General features: G+C 44.9%; 1 protein-coding gene across 1 annotated transcript; it reads right to left on the bottom strand.

Annotated features, from left to right (window-relative positions):
• Positions 1 to 13,795: 13,795 nt before the first annotated feature.
• On the bottom strand, positions 13,796 to 17,473 carry RTP2 (receptor transporter protein 2). Its single transcript, XM_059388029.1, has 2 exons — positions 17,204 to 17,473; positions 13,796 to 14,312 (listed from the first exon to the last, which is right to left on the bottom strand). The coding sequence occupies exons 1-2, from the start codon at positions 17,365 to 17,367 to the stop codon at positions 13,796 to 13,798; spliced, it is 681 nt and encodes a 226-aa protein (XP_059244012.1). The 5' UTR covers positions 17,368 to 17,473.
• Between the last annotated feature and the right edge of the window lie 1,960 nt (positions 17,474 to 19,433).

Raw genomic sequence — 19,433 nt, 5'->3', positions numbered from 1 at the left:
CCTCCCACTTGTTGATCTGTGACTTCTCTGCAGGGCTCCCCAGTAAAGTGACAAATGAGCTCTGCCCCACTGGGCCACCCAGAGAACACCTCTCCATTCTCTTTTCCTACCTGCCTCCTAAAAACAAGGTGTTAAATCTGGGGTCTTCCAGGCACCTTCCCAGGGCAGCCATCCGCCGGAAGAGTTGGGTCTGAGAAGTGAGGCGAGAAGCCAGAGCCCTGTCCCTCAGAATAGTACAGAACAGATTGTGAAGCTCCTCTTTGGGCTGATCCTAAGACCTGCACTTTGAAGCATGTGGCAGGGGCTACACAAACACAGAGATGTCCTGTGGAGAGAACGTAGCCCTACAGCTACTCCAATTTCCTCACACTCAAAACTACAAATATTCGTCTAGACTAACGATTCTTAAGCCTGACTTCACAACACGATTGCCTAGGAAACATTTTTAATGCACAGATGCTGGGGTGCCCCCTGCAAAGATTCTGATGCAGAGCCTGTATCTTTGAAGAACTCAATTCTAGAAAATGCTGGAGTCACAAACTCTGCCTCCACTCTCCCTCTCACCTCTCACTCTGCTCTGCCCCTTCTCCCTTTCTCTTCCTCTTGTGTTCTCCTTTCTCATATCCCTTCCTTGCTCTTGCCCCTGTCTACCTTCTCTCTCATCCTCTTAACTCAGTCATCCCCAACAATCCTTTTCACCTCCTGTGCCTGCTTTGACTGAGCAGAACCTGAGCTCAGTGGGCCTGGCTTTGCCTTTGGGGGGTTTACTACTGCCACCAAGCCTAAATCCTCCAGACCCCGCTTTGGCGATTAATATGTCAGGCCTTCATGCTTTGTGTCTCCATCGTTTTCTGGTTGTGCATTTCCTAATCCCATGAAACAGACCTGCTCTTGCTGCCCTGGCTGAGCATAGCTGCTTTGGCTCCGGGAGGCAGATGTTGTTAAACTGAACTCTTCTGCCCTCTGCTGGCTTTATTGGTACATGACAGCTTCGTCTACAATTTCAGGGCCAGGTTTGGTTCATTTAATTCTGCCAACTTTTTAAAAGCACCCACTTTGCAGAGAGCACTGTGTTGGTCCCAGAATTGCAAAGAATTAGGCAAAAAAGACTCACTTTCATCAAACACTCGATTATTGAACACTTTATAACAGGTGCCGTGCTAAGGATTCAGAGATGACTAAAATTCAATCTTGGCTTCGAAAAGAAGTCACAATCTGATAAATGACACAGAATTTTGCCTGAGCCATAGAATCAAAGAATTTTCCCTAGAAATGATCACAGACACCTTCTGAGCCAGTGTTAGTCATTACAGGCTTCCCAAATTAGGCTTAGAGCTTGCCGCACAGGGGACTCAGGGACAGCCAGGACAGGCAAGGGCATGTTGCAGAAATTCTTTCTGGACCTCTGCACAGGATTCTGCCACAGAGTTTCATAGCTACAAAAGGTCTGAAGGGAAAACTGAGTTTGAACACTGCAGATCTAATATAAACCACCCTCCTGCGTGTTATCCAAATGCCCTCCAGCCTCCTGAACTGTACTCCCAATCCATTTCCCATTTATAGCTGGTCTCAGAATCATTGACCTACATAATCTCCCTTTTCACCCACTTGTCATTACATTTGCAAGGTTCCTTCATGAAGGGGAGACCCACCAAGGAGACCTCATGTGCGTCAGGAGCTCCCTTTTGCAGCCGTTTCCATCCTCATTCACTGCTGTGTCTGTCCAGACCCATCTTTCCCAGTGTTATGCCCAGGACCAAGAACACTTCCCTGGACCATCACTCTCTCCATGATGCCCCCAACGGCCATTTCCTTATACCGGTGATTCTAAAACTTTGGACTGCGCCAACACAAGAACAACATCTTACCCCATTATCCAGTGCACACATACACCTCTGCACATGTTCCTCAGAACAATACTTACCTTTAATACTGCAAGACCCCATCCCACCCTCCTTCAGATAGACATATCTGAATCAACTGAATTGCACTTAGATATGCAGTGGAATTTTTTCCCTGGGAAGTTCCCCAATGTCTGTATATGTTAGTTGGTCAAACTGGAAACCAGGCCTCGTATCGCAGTAGGAGTGGTGGGTGGTCGTGCTGATAAAAGCCTGGAGGAGTGCAGTGATTTGCCCAAACCACACAGTGTATTGGTAGCAGGTAGGAACTTGTCTGAATGCTGACAACACAAATATGGAGGGTTTGGGGGGTTTGGGGGTTTTCTTTTTCCCACAGCATCATGGGAAATCTACTCAGCTTTCAATCTTTTTACACCACTATCTTCTTATGCTCTCTTCCCCATTGCCCTACTTCTGCACTTCTTAGTCATAAATCTTTTATTATAAACTGATGAACCAATGAAATGCCCTGAGAAAAAAATAAACCCTTTGGCTCATCAACATGTGATAGCAGGGGTTAAAGGGAACAGGGTTTCTAAGAGGACTGGTGTAACAGGAAAGCTTGGTTCTTTGATCCAAGGAGAGGTGAAAGAGGTAAGAAAAGATTCCTGCAACCAGCAACAACCTTCTAGTCCTGTTCAGTCCTCAGATTCCATGCCCACCTAAACCTACGTCTTCCAGATCCTTCCAGAGTCCCATTTCCTTCTTTAAAAGAGGTTGGGCATTTCTGTATAGATCTAATTCTGGCAACTCCAGAGGACTGATGCAAACCATATATGGCTTTGTTCTTCTAGAACCCATAACCCAAAGCAGGAGACCTATGCATCTAAACAATTCTGAAATAAGATGACTATTTGTGTGTTGTTTTGTTATGTTTCATTGTAGTAATTACCTTACTCTCTAACAATATTTTGTATGCATGTTGGGCTCCTGGCAAAAGGGTTTTCCTCAACAGCAGAGACTATGGCTGATTGCCTGGAATGTATGAAATATTCACAAAATGCTGGTCAAATATAGAATGAATGTTGACCCTAATGTCTTTGACTATCACATTTACCCCCCCAATAATGCCTAAATTTACTTCTTCTCATATCATATTTCTCTCCCTCTCCTTTTTAATGGCACATTTAAGTAATCACATCTTGTGAATTCTAAAGGTCTGCATTTTGTTTTTGTTTCTCTCCATTGCTGTCATAGTAGGCCACCACTCTAATTCAGGACCATATTATGTCTCTTGTGAACTATTTTTAAAAACTTCCTAACTGGCCTCTCGTTGTTGGGTCTCTTCTCCAACTCCCAACCCAGTTCCTTCAAATATATTCTATACACTTGGCCTGATTCAACTTATAAATACGTATCTGATGATATCACTGTCTCCTTTCTAAGCTCCAAAAAAAAAAAAAAAAAAAAAAAAAAAAAAAAAAATCACAGCTTCCTAAAAAGAAAAGAAAAAAAGGTCCATGATCCTTTTCAGGTTTTTGAGACTGTCAGAAATGTGGTTTCAACTTCTTTTTTTTTTTTTTAAAGATTTTATTTATTTTATTTGACAGACAGAGATTACAAGTAGGCAAAGAGGCAGGCAGAGAGAGAGGGGACGAAGCAGGCTCCCTGCTGAGCAAAGAGCCCAATGCAGGGCTCGATCCCAGGACCCTGGGATCATGACCTGAGCCAAAGGCAGAGGCTTCAACCCACTGAGCCACCCAGGCGCCCCTGGTTTCAACTTCTTAAAGTTTGGTTTGCACCAATGTTTCACCCTCTAGAAAATACATGGGCTCACCAGTCCCTAAACTGGCCATACACTGTAGTCTCTCTTAAACTGCTCATCCTGGTCCAAGTGTCTGCAGGACCTGTGTGCACATTTCCTTCTTTCAATGTCTACTTGCTCCTCATAGAACATTTCCCATTTCATATTTTCCAAGGAAAAAATGAATCCAGAGACAGTGCCCTCTCTAAAAAAAAGTACAAAATTATGAATACAAAATTCTCTCCTATCATCAGGGAGAAAGTGAATAGAGATTCATAGAACAAAATTATTGAGCCTTATTGAGCATAAGGGATCCTGAGGTGGGTGCTCTAGAAAACTGCCAAGCAGGAAGACAATAAAGATAAATGTAAAATGCTCCTCATGATCAAGAAATTTATAAGGCAGCAGGAGATTCCAAGATATGCTAATAGCTGCCATTCGAGATAGTGTGGATTTGTTAAGTGTAGGCTCACAAAACAGGGTGTGAGAATGTGCTGGATGACATCCTTAATTCTGTCTCTAGGCATCTGAGACAGCTTCCTAAAAGATGGGCATTTTTTGTTGTTGTTGGACTTGAAGGAGGGGAGTAAACTAGTTGTTGGTGAAGAATGAGGACCAGAGAATTGCAGCCTTGGACATCAAGAATGCCAGGGATGCATGGTGAGTTTGGGAGGCAGCACTTGATGCTATGTGACTGAGGCTCCAATGTGCAGACTAATGAACTAGGGCCCTGATGTGTTCCTGGTGGTCTGGTTCAGTTCCTAGTGACCCAAAATTCAAAATAGTCATGGGTGGCTTTAAGAGCTAGGATGTTTATTTCTCTCGTGCATAAAATTTCAGGTTGATGATCCATGGCTGATAAGGTATTTGGTGGTATTAGGTACTAGGTAACTTCTATCTGTCTCTCTGTCATGTGTGGTTTTGGCCTCATGACCACAGATAGCAGATCTGTGTTGAGGCAGCTGGCTTAACTCCCCCCCCCCAAAAAAAAATTAAAGGTGAGGAGAACAAAAGACACATGGTCATCATAGTCATCATCTGTGGGAATAACAACAGATCCCAATCCATATGTTTTGCTTTTGGTGTGCCTTTGACACACTCTTATTGAAAGGTGAGTTATTTACTCTCTCTCTGAAACTGGGAAAATTTTGTGATTGTTCTGATTGAATATGGTACGCTGACACTATGTGATTGCCAAGCTAAGTCACAAAAGAAATTTTAAACTTTGCTTTCCTCACTGGGATTCTCATTCTTGACACCTTCAGCCTGGTGGCTCAATAGCCCACATGAAGGAGACTCTGGACTCCATGAAAAAAGTTACCCAGCCAGCCCTCCATGCTTCAGCTCCAGCAACTGAGTGCAGCTGCATGAGAGACAGCCAGTCGGAAGCCCTCAGTTGAGTTCTTTCTGCCCTCAGCAGCCATGAAAGATAACAACTATTACTATTGTTTTATGCCACTAATTTTCTATTAAACAGCCATCTGTTACCTAAACACTGTCTTTTAAGGAAGTTTCCCCAATGCTTTTCATTCTGTGTAACTTACGTCCTATTGGCCAGAATTTAGTCACAAAGACATAACTTACCTGCAAAGGGTCTGAGATAAGTAGGCTTTATTCTAGGAGGTTGTATGCCCAGCTAAGAGCCTACTACTGTGGAAAATGGGACAAAGGATTTTAGGAGAGAACTAGTGGTCAGTCACACCTAAGAAAAGAACTCTTTGAAGGACCAGAGATGCATGAATACAATGTACTAATTTTTTTAAAAAAATGGTTACTTAATGTCACCTAATATGTATCTAAATCTATAAGGTTATTTATTTACTATCTTGATCTAGTGAAAATTCAAGTAAGTTTACAGGAGTAGAATTTTAAAATCCAAATTAGAAGTTATACCTTCAGGTTCAAGGTGGTACATGTCAGCCAATGTACCTATCCTCCGAAACTTCTAAACTTTCTAAATTCCCTATGGCATAATCAAATGTAAAGTAGAAAGAGAGAGATATCTGTATTCACTGGGAACCACAAATGTTACATTCCCAAAATGCTGAGAGATATATGTATGATACCATGGTAAGCCCAATGCCACTGAATGCGGACCAATCTGTGGATCTCCATATGCAAAAAAAAGTTCACCTCAGCACTAAGAGGAAAAGATCACCTCTCCTAGCAGAAGAGTACCTATTCATCTTTCCAGGCTTGGAGTGGCAAGGGCAGTGGAAGGACAGTCACAGGGGGCAAGTCTCCACCCCACTTCTGGAACTACACCAGGTCGCTACACAGGAAGCATCTAGTCACTGCTCTAATTTTGGATTAAATTTGCAGAAAAGTGAAGCAAGGGAATACCACTATTAAAGTCAACTTCTAATAAGGTATTCCTGGCAGTCAGCGAGAGAAGCAATTCTACAACAACAAATTGATTTTCCACAAAATACAGAAAAGGACAGTTTTGCCATACTCCTATGGCCATGCAGGGTAGCTACATCTAAGGGAGACTCCTTCCCTATCAACCCCTTGATAACATGACCTCTCTTCCAGTAAACCAAACTTCTAGGAAATAAGGCATTTTTCTTCTCCTTTTGTCAGAGACCAAATAATTTGAAGAGACACGACACAGTCTATAACAGAACACTCCCTCCATCTCCCTGCTCTAAGCATCGGGGGAGAAAAGTCATTAATTATATGAAAAATTATAGTTCAAACACATAAAGACAATCTAAAAAATCAGAATAAATGTCTCCCTCTCCTCCGTGGATGACGTTACTACAAGAAATAAAACAAAACAAGCAAAACCTCAGAAACTCTCTGCACTGTATTCTCTACAAGATTTGTGAGGCTATTGTACACACACACACACACACACACACACACACATACACACACGTTATATCAGGCAATGTAAAAGAAAGGAAAAATTAGGTTGATAACAAAATTTTTCTCTGTCTCAATAAGCTCCAGAAGACATTGAAATGATGCCACCAAGTTTTGAGACAAAATAAATAAATAAACAAAGTATTGTGATCACAGAATATAATCTTAGCCAAGCTATTCTGGGGAAATAAAAGCAACAGAAATCTTGGACAGCCAAACCAACCACAGCCCCTCTCTGAAAATACTTCTCATAAAAGTGCTTCAAATGAAAGGAAGAAAATAAATCAAAATAAAGACCTCAAAAGTTGGGTGGGCTTGCATAAAGATGGTGAGGAGAAATAAAATTTTAAATTTAAAAGTCAATTTCTAAATTAACATTATGAAACATACTGCATGTGTCTAATACAGTTCTTGAAAGAAACCATATAAGCCATAAAGGATTTTCTTAATTTAGTAATAAAATATTAGCTCATTCTAACAAAACTGGAAATCCAAGTTGGCAGGGAAGAGGGTATGTGAAATTTGTCCCTATTCTACCAAAAGAATTAATAGCTTATGTAACATTCTTGAAATAGATTCAAGAATATGGGTAAAAATACATTTTCCAAAAATGTGAATATGATCAGTACTAGAATAGACATTTGTTGTTAATTTTTTTTTTCTTTTTAGAGGGGGAGGGGGGGGCCTGAGCAGGATGGAGGGCAGAGAGGGATGGAGAGAGAGAATCTTAAGCAGGCTCGACACCCAACATGGAGCCGATTGTGGGACTCGATTTCACAACCCTGAGACTGTGATCTGAGCCAAAATCAGGAGTCAGATACCTAATCTACTAAACCACTCAGGTGCCCCTGTTGTCTAACTTTTTATGGGAAATAAAATTGTTAAAAGTCTACCCATACTATAAAATAGTTTGTTAAAGGATTACAAAGCATGAAATAGAAATAATTTTTACATGAAGTTGCACTCCTTAACTTCTAAATAAAGACAAATACATATATTTCATTTTTATCCTAAGATTTAGAAACACCCTTTTAAAACATCTAAGTCCTTAAATTTTATTTTACTTGATTAATTGTTCGGTTTTCTGAGTTAAATATCTCAGAGTCAGAAAAAACTCTTTCTACGTATTTTTGTTTTTGAGTTCACGGAGACATCCGAACACCCCATGGATACTAGAAGAAGTGATATATAACCTCCTTGTCAATTTCCAAAGACCACAAGAAACACACGTGTTACCAGACAAAGTTGGGTTTTTTGATTGATTGCAAAGATCAAGGATGCATTTAGCAAACTTGAAGCATCTCAGTAAGAGGGCATTAGAAAAGACACACTGTAGCACTGGGGCATGTGACAGGTGGGGGAAGGTTTGTGCAAATGGGCAGCACTCTGGAATGGATATTATAAGAAAGTGGGGATAATTCTATGATGGGATATCTTAATTACTCTTATCTACAAGGCCAGGAGATATGACTGGTAAAGAAATAGTGGCCATTCATATTGGCCACGATGGGGGGTTGTTTGGTCATCTTTTGCAGTTTGAACAATGTGCATGCTTCTGTTTTTATTCAGATACAGTTACAGAGTGGTCTTATGCTTGCCTTGACTCAGCATCACCCCAGAAAGATCCAGTTGAGGTTGGTGTTTTATGAAGTGTTTGTGTTCAACAGGTGAACACCACAACCAGCTGTGAATGTTAGGGCAGCTCCCAGATGCCAGAGGCTGCTTTTCTCTTTCTCACCTTTTATATAAGCACTTACTGATGTATAAACACACACACACACACACACATCAAAAGTTTTGCATATTTCATTCTGTTAGAAACATTTTCTTCTGTTAGAAACATTTATTCTTGTTCAATGTATCTATAATGGATATGGACATATGTATAGTCAAATATTTAAGGAAGTAATTTGTTTGAATTATAGTTATAAAAAGGAGTGAAAAAGGAAAAATCATTTGTACCATAACTGTCCTCAGTTGAATTTAACATATGTGAACAATTGGGACCAGAAACAAATTGCCTACTTTCATTGATCATTAAAATAGTTAATTGACCTTATTTCAGTATTGAATAAACAACGTTTTCTGTTATGTCACTGAAGTTAATAGCTTTGTGATCTGCAGCCCAGATTCTCATTGCCCGCAGAGCACTTGAAGACATCCTTCATGTCTATCCCTAAAGCGGAGGCTGAGAGTCTTCTCAGCTGCTGGGGAGAGAGAGAAGTGTGGATGGAGATTGCAGTGAGGGGAGATTAAATGCTTCCTCTCATTCACAGGTGGTGTCAGGTACAGCACCTGCAGCCATTCTAATGCTTCTAGGAGGCACCAGGGTAAGATTGCTGTTCAGTATTATCTTTTCATTTTCTTTTAAAGACAAGTTCTAGGGGCACCTGTGTGGCTCAGTCTGTTAAGCATCTACCTTTGGCTTAAGTCATGATCCCAGAGTGCTGGGATCATCAAGTCCTGCATCCGGCTCCCTGCTCAATGGGGAGTCTGGTTCCCTCCCTTCCTCAACCTCTCCCCCTGCTCATGCTCTCTCTCTCTCTCTCCCTCTTTCCCTCTCTCTCTCTCTCTCTCTCTCTCTTTTGCCTTCTCAAATAAATAAATAAAATCTTAAAAAAAATTAAGACAAGTTCTAAAACTAACAATAAAATGTTTACCATAAATCAAAATATTCTTCCCTCACTCCTTACTTGAGCCAAGAAAACCATTTTTACCCAATTCCAGGCTACCTTGTTTTCCACAAGGTAGGAAAGTCAGATACTAGTTAGCCTTTTTGCTAGCCTTGTTCCCAGATTCCTCTTGTGCTCTATCCTCCTGACTTCTTCTTGGTACTTGGTTGCTTACTGCTTCCTGGATATGAAATGGGTTATTCCTGTCTCCCTCCCTGGGGCTCCCTAGTCTTGACCTCCCAACCACTTCCATACATCCTTCAAGACATACCCACTGCATGACTCCTCTTCTAAGAAACCAATCCAAGCCCCGAGCCCCTGAAACATGATTAGGTTGTCTTCTCTCCTAGCATAGCATTGATTAGCGCACATTATGGGTCCTCCAAGTCAGAAACTGTCTGATTACCTTTGTGATCGTGGAACTTAGGACAAGCAAGCAATCAAATAGAGTAGATGTATATTGACTTATGGAAGAAAATATAACTCTATAACCATAGAATATACCCCAATACCATTTTTTCTGGGTTTTTTAATGAGTTTATACTGATCCATTCCACTGTATCCTTGGACTAGTACCCAGATCTTGAGTCTTGGCATCACATACTTTTGCATGCTTTACTGTACTCTTCATCAGGGAGTCTGCAGACTGCCAACCAGCAACCAATGCATGCTATCTGTGCTTATTCAATGGTATAAAATCACCACAAAGATGTACATGGGGGTTACAGAGCATTGCCTTCCTATAACTCCTAGTACTTGTAGGATATACACAGATGTAGTTGTAGGATATACACAGACACCAAAAACTAATAATAAGAAGAAACATCTCTTTCCAGGTCACAAAGGCCACATGAGAAGTGGGGTACAAATATTCATTCCCCATAACAGCATCAGAGGCACATGATCATTGGGCTAATCTTACACTGAATGTCTACGAGAGGTCTCCTAAACTTCCTGTCATCTATTCCAGTAGACATTTTTCAGACTTCTCTGTTACCACGTTTCTAGAAATCCAGCCTCCCTTTCTGTCTTCAGTTATTGGTCTGAAGTCCAGATGGCATCCAGATGTTAGAGGGTGGCTCTGCCCTCTGGGCAAGGTGCTGGGGGTCTCAGTACCTGTCATGTTTTAAGCCATACAGGCTTATCTCGTTCTTCATTTGTTGGCCATCTGGGTTCCTCCACTAACCAGCTCCAAGCCTTGCAAAACTAAACATCTTGCTCAGACTCATTTTCCCCTCTGTAAGTGAGGATAATTACAGTGTCTATCTCAAGAGTTGCTAGTAAGGGTTTGAGATTATACATAATAGCTGGCAAAAGTTAGTATGTACTTCCCTCCCAATTTGGGGGTACTACAGTCCACAAAACATACACAGGATGGTTCTTGGTGGGAGGGAAGGTGTGGGAGATTTTACTGCATCCAAGACAAGAAATTAGTCCATCAACCTTCTGATTAAGCAGTTACTGTGTGCCAGGTACTGAGGAGAGGTAAGTGAAAAACAAGTGACTGTGGTTAGCAGACACATGTGCAGACAGCAGTGACAACACAACATGACAAGCACAGTAGCAGAGGCCGTCCCACGGGGGTGAGATGCGAATGAAGTCTTCACACAGGAGCTAAGGCTCCAGCTGACCCTGAAGAAAAGGCTCCTGAAAGGCAGATGGGGACAGGGTTCCTGGAGAGTGGACATCTCAGTTTGAGGAGCACTGGCTTGTTGGGACTGGCAGGATAACATCGTGACCGAGAACTGAAGTTCTAAATCAGAGAGACCCTGGATTTCAACCTTACCTCTGGGACCTACTCACTGGGTTCACATGAACCAGCGTCTGAGCCTCAGCCATACTAAAGATGATAATAGTGTCTGCCTCAAATGGTTGTTTTCAGAACAGATGATGTACACAAAGTACTTAGCATGGCACCTCACACACAGTAAATTATAATAACAACTGCTTATTGAGCTCCTTCTCAATGAATGTTCTTGTATTATTATTATTACCTAGAAAACGAGGCATGCCTAGCTAATGAGACTAAGTTTTGTCCATTAGCAGGAAAGATCTCTGGAAGAGTTTAAGCAGTGAGCTGACTATATCTGATTGATAGAAATCACTAGAGAGTGATAGAGGGCAGGGCAGACTGTCTGAGGGGACGTTAGAAGTTTGATGACTATTAAGGAGGCTGCAGAGTCAAGGAACACCAAAGGATGAGTCTGGGCAGCCAGAAGTGGGAAGAAAGAACGGAGACCAAGCCAGAGGAACTTGGGAAGAACAATCAACAGGTCATGTTCATTGATCCATTTGTGCAGGGACGGGTAAGGAAGGCAGCCAAGGAGGATTAGGAGATAACTCCTAGATTTCTAACAAGTGGAAGGAACAAGTTTGGATGGCAAAGTGAAGAGATCAGTCTTCGTCATGCTGAGGGAGCTCCCAGGGATCAGGCCACTTGGTCTGTGGGCCTGGAGCTCGGTGGCAGTGCTCCTAGAGCTACAAAGACTGGGAGTTCCCAGGCATGAGAACCTACCACGTGAGCATGTACATGGTACCCAGGAAGACCAACAGAGAGCCCCCAGGGGAACCCCGGTGTGTAAGGGAGGGGAGAGAGAGGGAACATCACAACAGAGAGGAAACAGAAAGGGGAGGATGAGGCACAACTGCCGTCACAGAATTTTCCAGAAGGAGGTATAAGATGCAACATCTAGAGCAGGTGAGACAGGCAGAAGTGTGGCTGACCCCCAGAAGCCACCCTGTGTCTGCAGTTGAGCAGCACCCCACGGGGCATACACTCTTCCCAGGCCCAGTTCAGCATTCTCTGTAGCTAACAGAAGTGAACACAATGTCTCGTGCCCCCAGTTCACAAATGCTCTGGTCTCCTGTACCTCTAGTGTACCCACCAAAGAGAGGTAGCTTCTTCCAGACGGCCTACCTTTCTGCGCCTACAAGTCCAGAGGGGAATTCAGACAAGACGTCAGAGCCCCCCTGCTAAAGCTGGAGAATAAAGCCAGCCTGATATCAAGTGGCCAGGTGGGACACAGTGTCCAAATCAACCCCCCTCTCCAAATGTAGCTAGCTGGACACACCAGCCTTGAACCTCATCATCACTTCTTAGAAACCACTTGGGATAGATGCTCTAAGGGTGGGCTATGGAAAGGTGTGAATGTCAGGAAAGAATGAGGAGTGTGAATAAGAGAGTTTCTGTTTCCTATTCCAGACAATAATAAACACAAGGTCATCTCACACCAAACCATGAGTCAAATTGCCCAAGTCACAGCTATGCCTAAGAAAATGGGCATAGCAAATACATTCCCCCTAATGGGGCAGTCTCATGGACTGGGAAAAGGAGAAGGTGCTAGCAGACAGGTACTGTCTGCCTCCACTACTCATGCTTCCCCTTGGTCATCACTTTCTCTAGATGGAGACACATAGGTCCACTGTACCTGAAAGATTCTAGATCTGCTTAATATGACACTTCCCAGGAACAGGATAGCCATAGAATTGGCTGAATGGTACTTTTATTCAAGATGGCAGAGGAGTATTTCCCTGCATTGTGTAATTAGTGGTAATTAGCTGTAGCTCACACACTCCTTTAAAACACAGAAATATATTCTCCAAGACAACCCCCCCCCTCCCCCCCCCCCCCACACACAGTGAAAGCAAGAGAGATTGAGTGCCATCATCTTGTAGTGGATTTCAACAGGGTCCTCCTTCCCAGGAGATAAGTTTAGACAAGACCGGGACCCACAAATCCCAATCCACTGAGAGCCAGAAACACAGAGATTACAAATTTATTTGTGTATCTCTAACACACCTCATCCCTACCTGTCCCCGTCCCTAGAAGGCTCCATGATACATCCTTTAAACCTGTGCCCCCCTCTTATTTTTATGAATTCACATACATTGAAGTGAGATTTTCAATCTCTAGACTAGTGCTGTCCTGTAGAAATTCCTGTGATGATGTTCTATGTCTACATAGCCCAATATGGCAGCCACTCACCACACATGGCTACAGAGCACTTGATATGTGGCTGGTGCAACTGAGGAAATGAATTTGTAATTTTATTTCATTTTAATTAATTGAAATGTAAATAGTCTCATAAAACTAGTGACTACCAAAGTGGAGAGTGCAGCTCTAGCACCAAAGCCGAAATCTGAAACTTTCAGAATGGTGGGAGCAGACTCTCCAAAAGAGGGACTAAATCAAGATGCACTGAGTATTGATGTATGGGAGGGATCACTGCTACTCCAAGGGGAACAGTGGCAGGTCAGAGGCTGAACATGAACCTGAGATGAGGCCAGGGCACGACAGGACCTACTAGGGTCCCAATGGGGTGTGGGAGATGGAAATGGAGCGACAGGTGGGGTAGAGATGGGGGCGGAGGAAGTGGAGGGAGAAGAGACCTCCCTGTGGGTTTACTACTACCACCAAGCCTAAATCCAACTTAGACCCCCCTCTGTAAATTTTAATGGAAGGACCATTATATATCCCCGAGAGCAAACCTCCCATTTTGCAGAGGAATAAACTGAGGCCAAGAGAGAGCTGTCCAAAGCATATGTTGACTCTGCAGAAGAATCACAACCAGAACGGTTTCCCCCACTCCCAGCCCACATGCGCGGCTCCACTAAAAGAAGGAAGAGCCGCGGAAGGAGAATTGCAGGTAGACAATGAGCAGGCAAAGGGAGGCCCCGATGAGGCACCAGCGAAGGGAGAAGAAGTTAAAGCCCGAACCCTCCTGGGTGCTTGGCTTGGAGGCCCCTGAGAAGGTGTAGGTGGTCGCCTCCTCCTCCAGCAGCTTCTCGCTGGGCTTCCAGTGCACGATGCCCTCCTGGCAGGCCTCGCAGAACTCGCTGCGGTGCGGACCCCCGTCGGGGCGGCTGGCCACGTGGATGCGATACTGGCCGCCATCTTCATCGTAGCACTGCTCGCGCAGGCTGGTGATGAGGTTGTCCACCAGGCCCTCGATGTTCTCCTCCAGCATGCTCGACTCGTCCAGCCGCGCGGTTCCGCACTGGTGGCACAGCTGCTTGAAGACGCGCATGCGCACCGAGCCCGCCCGCTGGGCGCGGTCCAGGTACATGTGGAAGAGGATGACCACGTGGGCTGACTGCCAGGTGTGCCAGCACCAGGAGCAGTGGAACCTGCGGGGAGGGGAGGGAAGGATGGAGAGGGTCCGCCTCCCTCCCAGCGACAGCCTGCCCTGGAGGAGCCCAGAAAGAATGAGTCCTGCGTGCCTGTGCCTAGAGGTAAAGGCTGTTTGTTGGCTGTCCCTTGGGTTCCTTAGCGCTCCACACGCTCTGCCTCCTCTCAGTGAACTCACCTGGGACTCGAGCAGTGTCCTCAGGAGCCTGGTACTGGAGCCATCTGGCTTCTAGCAGTCTCTCCAGCCTGCACCCTGCACACCTTCCTGTGGCCTCAGCAACCCTTGAGCCTAATGAACTCAGGACATGCACCTGTACCTGCATAGGGCTCAACCCTCAAATCTGAGCCTTATTTTTCATCTGTGAATTGCAGGATGATGGTGTCCAATAAGCTCCTTTCACTCAGACCCCCTGTCTCTACCTGTCTCACTCATGCATCCTGCCTGCTCTGGGGAGGAAAGGAGATGCTTGAACGACTTGAGCATGGACCACCAAGGATAATTCAGAGAATAACCTCCAAGAATCCACCAAAGAACCCACCAGACGGACTGGTGGAAGGGTGATGGACCATGGATGGGTGATGGACCAACAGGGGGAGGACTAGAAAGTTTGCTCCCTGTACCTTAACAAAGAACACCCTCTTACCCATTGACAAATCATCCCTAGACCCCACACTAGCCTTGCCACAGAGACTGGAAAATGGATGCTAGTCTTCAGCCTCTTCCACACACATGCACAGGTGCACAGTTACATACACACAGGCCACACTTGAGACAAAGTGGGCCCCCTTGAGTCCCAGCTTTAAGCTTGGTGGGAGGAAGTGGTCTGGGACTCATAGCCAAGCCCCACTCCCTCAAGTGTCCCTTGCTCACCTTCAGTGATGGAACACTCGTTGCCTCCAGGACAGTCCCTTCCTTCCTGCGAGGAACCTCTTCCAGAACCTGTTAGAACTGCTTTACAGTAGAGCGTCTACTGGGTCTGCCCTCACTGACGACTCTCTCTGGGTCCCCTGTATAATGGCCCAAAGGACTTCTGATGAGGATCTCAATTCAGTGCAACAGACACCACTTAGTACCTATGTAATGCCAACCACCACACAGTCCAGGCTGTGGAGTAGAGATGAAGCCAAACCTGACCCTGAGGCCTGGATCCCATGGACAACATAAGCACAGAACACTTTCAGTATAGCCCAAGGCCAGTATAGCCCACTGGCCAGTGAAACAGCCTGATTGGTCCCCACTCATATTGGGCCAGAGCTGTGGGACACCAGGATTAAGCTTACAAGGAGACTTACAAAGAGAGTGAGCTTGTGTGTAGAGTAACATAAGAGCTGCAGTTCTGAAGGCCTGCCTGAGGCCAGCTGGGAGCCACAGGTCACCAGCCAGGAACAGGACTAGCGGAGACTTGAGGCAAGGAGCAGCCACAAGTCTGTGGAGCTCAGCCCCTAATCCCCCAGGCCCCTGGGCTCCTGGGCCCAAGTTCCCAGCCCTTTGCAACAGCCAACTCAGGAGCTTTGTGTGTTCTGTCTCCTTCTTTTACAGCTTTTTAATCAAACCAATGCAGAGTTGTTTCCTCTCCCTCAAGCTAGATCTCAGACCTTCAATTTCTAAACAGCAGATCTAGTGCAAGGGACCTTAAAGATCATCTAGTCAACCTCATTTTATTGGGATGAAACAGAAGCAGAGAGAAAGAGAGCTCTCCATGTACACACAGCCAGCCAGAGACAAAGCCAGGACCCAGTGTATAACAGGTGCACAATAATGTTTCCAGAATTGATGTGAATTGAAATAAACCAACCAACCTCTGCCTCTCTGTCTTTTGTCCCAAAGACAAGTTCATTCTAACATTGATAGGTCTTAGAACAAGAGTACAAACAGAAGCTCCCCACCCCACAGCCTGCCCCCTAGTGCCACCCCCATCAGCATGCCTCACCATAAAACATGCATGAATAACCCACTCTTTGTGTTTAAGTTCTGCGTATCCACATCCCCAAAATATAGCCACCTGTTGGCCTCCCTGAGGGCCCGGGGAACCATCTTTCCCTGAATCAGTGGACTTGGGGAAGAGGCCTGCATAGGCCCTGAAGGTGAGTTTGAAGCAGCTTGGGCAGGGAATTCTGTGGTTCTGATCCCAAATCACAGTCTAGAAGAAGGAGAGGCATGTGGGCTTCAGATGGATATGTCCCCTTAGCCTCAAGGACTCCTTGCACTATGGAAAGCATGAGATTCATATGAGGTATAGGACACTGGACTTTAAGGACCTAAGGGAAATTGTGTCCCAAGCTAAGTCTTTTTGTCGCAGGCCCATAGACAATAGAGCTGGAATGGTTTTAACTGGTCACCTAAGGCCAACTTTCTGGTTTTGTGAATGTGAAAATTGGGGGGAAGGGAAAGGGAATTTTTGCCAGTTCATAGAATTAGTTAGCCATAAAGGCAGTTTCTAGAACATAGCAGGTAGACAATAAATGTTTTTGTACTTAGGTCAAATTAGACTAAGTTGACTAAATAGACCTAGGAGCAGAGCACAGGCCACAACCCTAAGCTAAAGGTTTTCCCAGTGGACCTCATGGCCTCTTCCCCTCAGTCCCCATTATTCTTTAAGAGATTATGAAAATGTGAAAACATCTAAAATGTCAGAGATTGTAAGGACATTTTAGCTCTTTGTTTAGTAGAAAACCAAGACCCAGAGACAGAAAACAACTTGCCAAGGTCACCCAGGGAGTCAGTGGTACAGCTGGGATTAGAACCTAGGCCTCTTTGACCCCCTTGGAAGTTCCTTCTCTGTCCTCTAACTAGAGCTGACCTTAGGACCAGGCTCCATGGATCTCTCTGCCTCCCCTTGGAAGATGCCCCCAAGGCTGCCTGTAGACCCCTCCCACCTGGGCTGCTCACCTGCCCGAGGCATGCTGTTCCAGGTACTGCTTCCAGCCTGGGGCCAGCTCGTTGGGCTTGAGGTTGGGATCTATGATGAGTTCCCAGCTATCAGCTGGCTTGGCCACCTCCATCTTCTCATAGAAGACCTTCTTCCACTCACAAGTGGTCAGGCTGGTAGACATGGTCCTGGTCGTAGGAAGGGAAACTTGAATTCTGCCTGAGTGAGCACACAGAAAGAGCCTAGATTGATGCAGAGCAGTTCAGTGTTTGTGGTCTGAAAATACTCATCAGCAGGACTAGGTGGAAACAGGACCCAGCACTATCCTTTGTCACCCTGGTACCTGTTTCCATGGTAGCTGGGCTGGGAGCCAAGAGCCAGGCCTGGGGAGGAGGGAAGTCCCAGGAGAGAGCTCCAGGGACCAAAGCTGGGCTGGGAAGGCAGGGTTGGGTGGAAGGGGCAGGCTGGGAGGCTCAGACCCAGATCACAGCCACCCAGGCATTCAGGGGTCTTCCCCTCCTGCTTCCCCTACTGTTTCACCCCACTGACCTTCCAAGTATCTTATGCACTGTGTGCTATAGTGATTATGACACCCTAAGGAGCCAAAGAGAAGCAAGGGCTGAGGGAATGCAGAGCCTGCAGCTCACACGCCTCCTTATATGTGGGGACCATCATTCGCTATTTATAATTCATCAATTGCTTGACCTGTGTGCTGGCCAAAGTGGGAATTAACTCCCCTCCTTTCAGATCCGGAAACTGAGGTTTACATGGCTCTAAGAGCCTCATCCAAGACTCAGATATAGGCCTTCCAAAACCAAACTCATTTATTCATTTATCAGAGTACTACTGAGCTCTTAACACGTAGGGATTGGGATAGGAGTAAGATGCCCTTCGCTCAGAAAGATCTCAAGCAAGTTGTGAGATAGAATGCAATCTGACATGCTGTAAAAAGCACAATGATAACATTTCAGATTCCTAGAGTCTTAGAATTGTTAGAGCTTGTGTTTGGTTTCTGGTCCCAGGCCATACAGAAGAAGTTGCTGGAAGAACAAGTTTGTTCTATGCTGCAGGTTTCTGGATCTCAGCTATTGCTGAGAGAGGCCAGGCCATGAAGCACCCACAGTTCCCTAATGCTTGATTTAAATACTTTAGAGACTAGGAGGGAACCTGACTCCAGATTTGCATAATCCACTTGAAGGCACAGACAACAGAGGGAGGCAGCCAGGGCAGGGAAATAACCAGGTGGTTTGACACTTGTCCAGGCTCTGAGCAAATCTGCTTGGCCTCAGAACCCAGTAGTTTCCCTCGGCGGACTTCCATCTTCCCACCTGCACAGGGAAGGCTGGCTAGAGAGTATCTAGGGTCTCTTCTAGCCATAATCCGCCCTGATTCTTTTATCTGGAAACCAGATCCCTGGAAAGATGGAGGCACACAGAGGAACAACATGCAACATGGAAGAGGTTGGTTGGAGCTGTAAGAGACTGTTCAGTGTTGAGTTCCAGTCTTGGCATTTGTCTCCAAGTGGTTTTTGCATGGGGTGAGGTCAAGGACAATACCACTGTATCATTTCTTAGAATGGGGAAATGTTCTCCACTAGCTTTATGGTGAGGATGTCAGAAAGAACAAAACTATGTCTTAGAGCCCTTGACCAAGAGCTCTAGAAGAGACGTTTTCTAAAAATATGGTTTCTTCATTGACTTCTTTATCTCTTGCCGTTGAATGAAGACACCTGAGGTTCAGAAATGGGAAACTAACTTGGCTTCTCATACTGGGCTCATGACTGGGCTGCTCATACCTCCCTGGGGTCAGCTACCAGCCCAGGTGAGATGGGGGACATGTGGGTTCCCTGGAATTGAAATGAGTTGAGGAGCTTATGGCCAAGGCTAGAGCCACATCCAGAATGAATCTGAAAACAAATGACAAAGAAGAAAAACCAAAAAGATAGAGGGTGAAAATTGTCAGGGTTTATCTGTTTGTTTTTACCCAAATGATGCAATCCCCTTAGGTGTGTAATTTACATCAGGTGTAATTTAGAGTGGGAGCCCTCTAAGCAGAGACCAATATAATTCATCTTTCTGTGCAACAGCCCTGTTTCCTTTCAAGAAAAAAATGTGCTTATGATCCAACCCAATGAACAGACTATCTCAGTTTTTTGTGATGGCACTGAGTTGTACCAGAAGCCACAAATTAGGAGCTCATAATGTAAGAATGTGTGCAGCTGTGGCCACATCACATACTGGCCATTTCATT

The sequence above is a fragment of the Mustela nigripes genome, chromosome 2 (genome assembly GCF_022355385.1).
Source record: "Mustela nigripes isolate SB6536 chromosome 2, MUSNIG.SB6536, whole genome shotgun sequence".
Taxonomy (NCBI): Eukaryota; Metazoa; Chordata; class Mammalia; order Carnivora; family Mustelidae; genus Mustela; species Mustela nigripes.
Note: the sequence above shows the minus strand (reverse complement) of the source record. Positions and strands in the feature narration are given on the sequence as shown.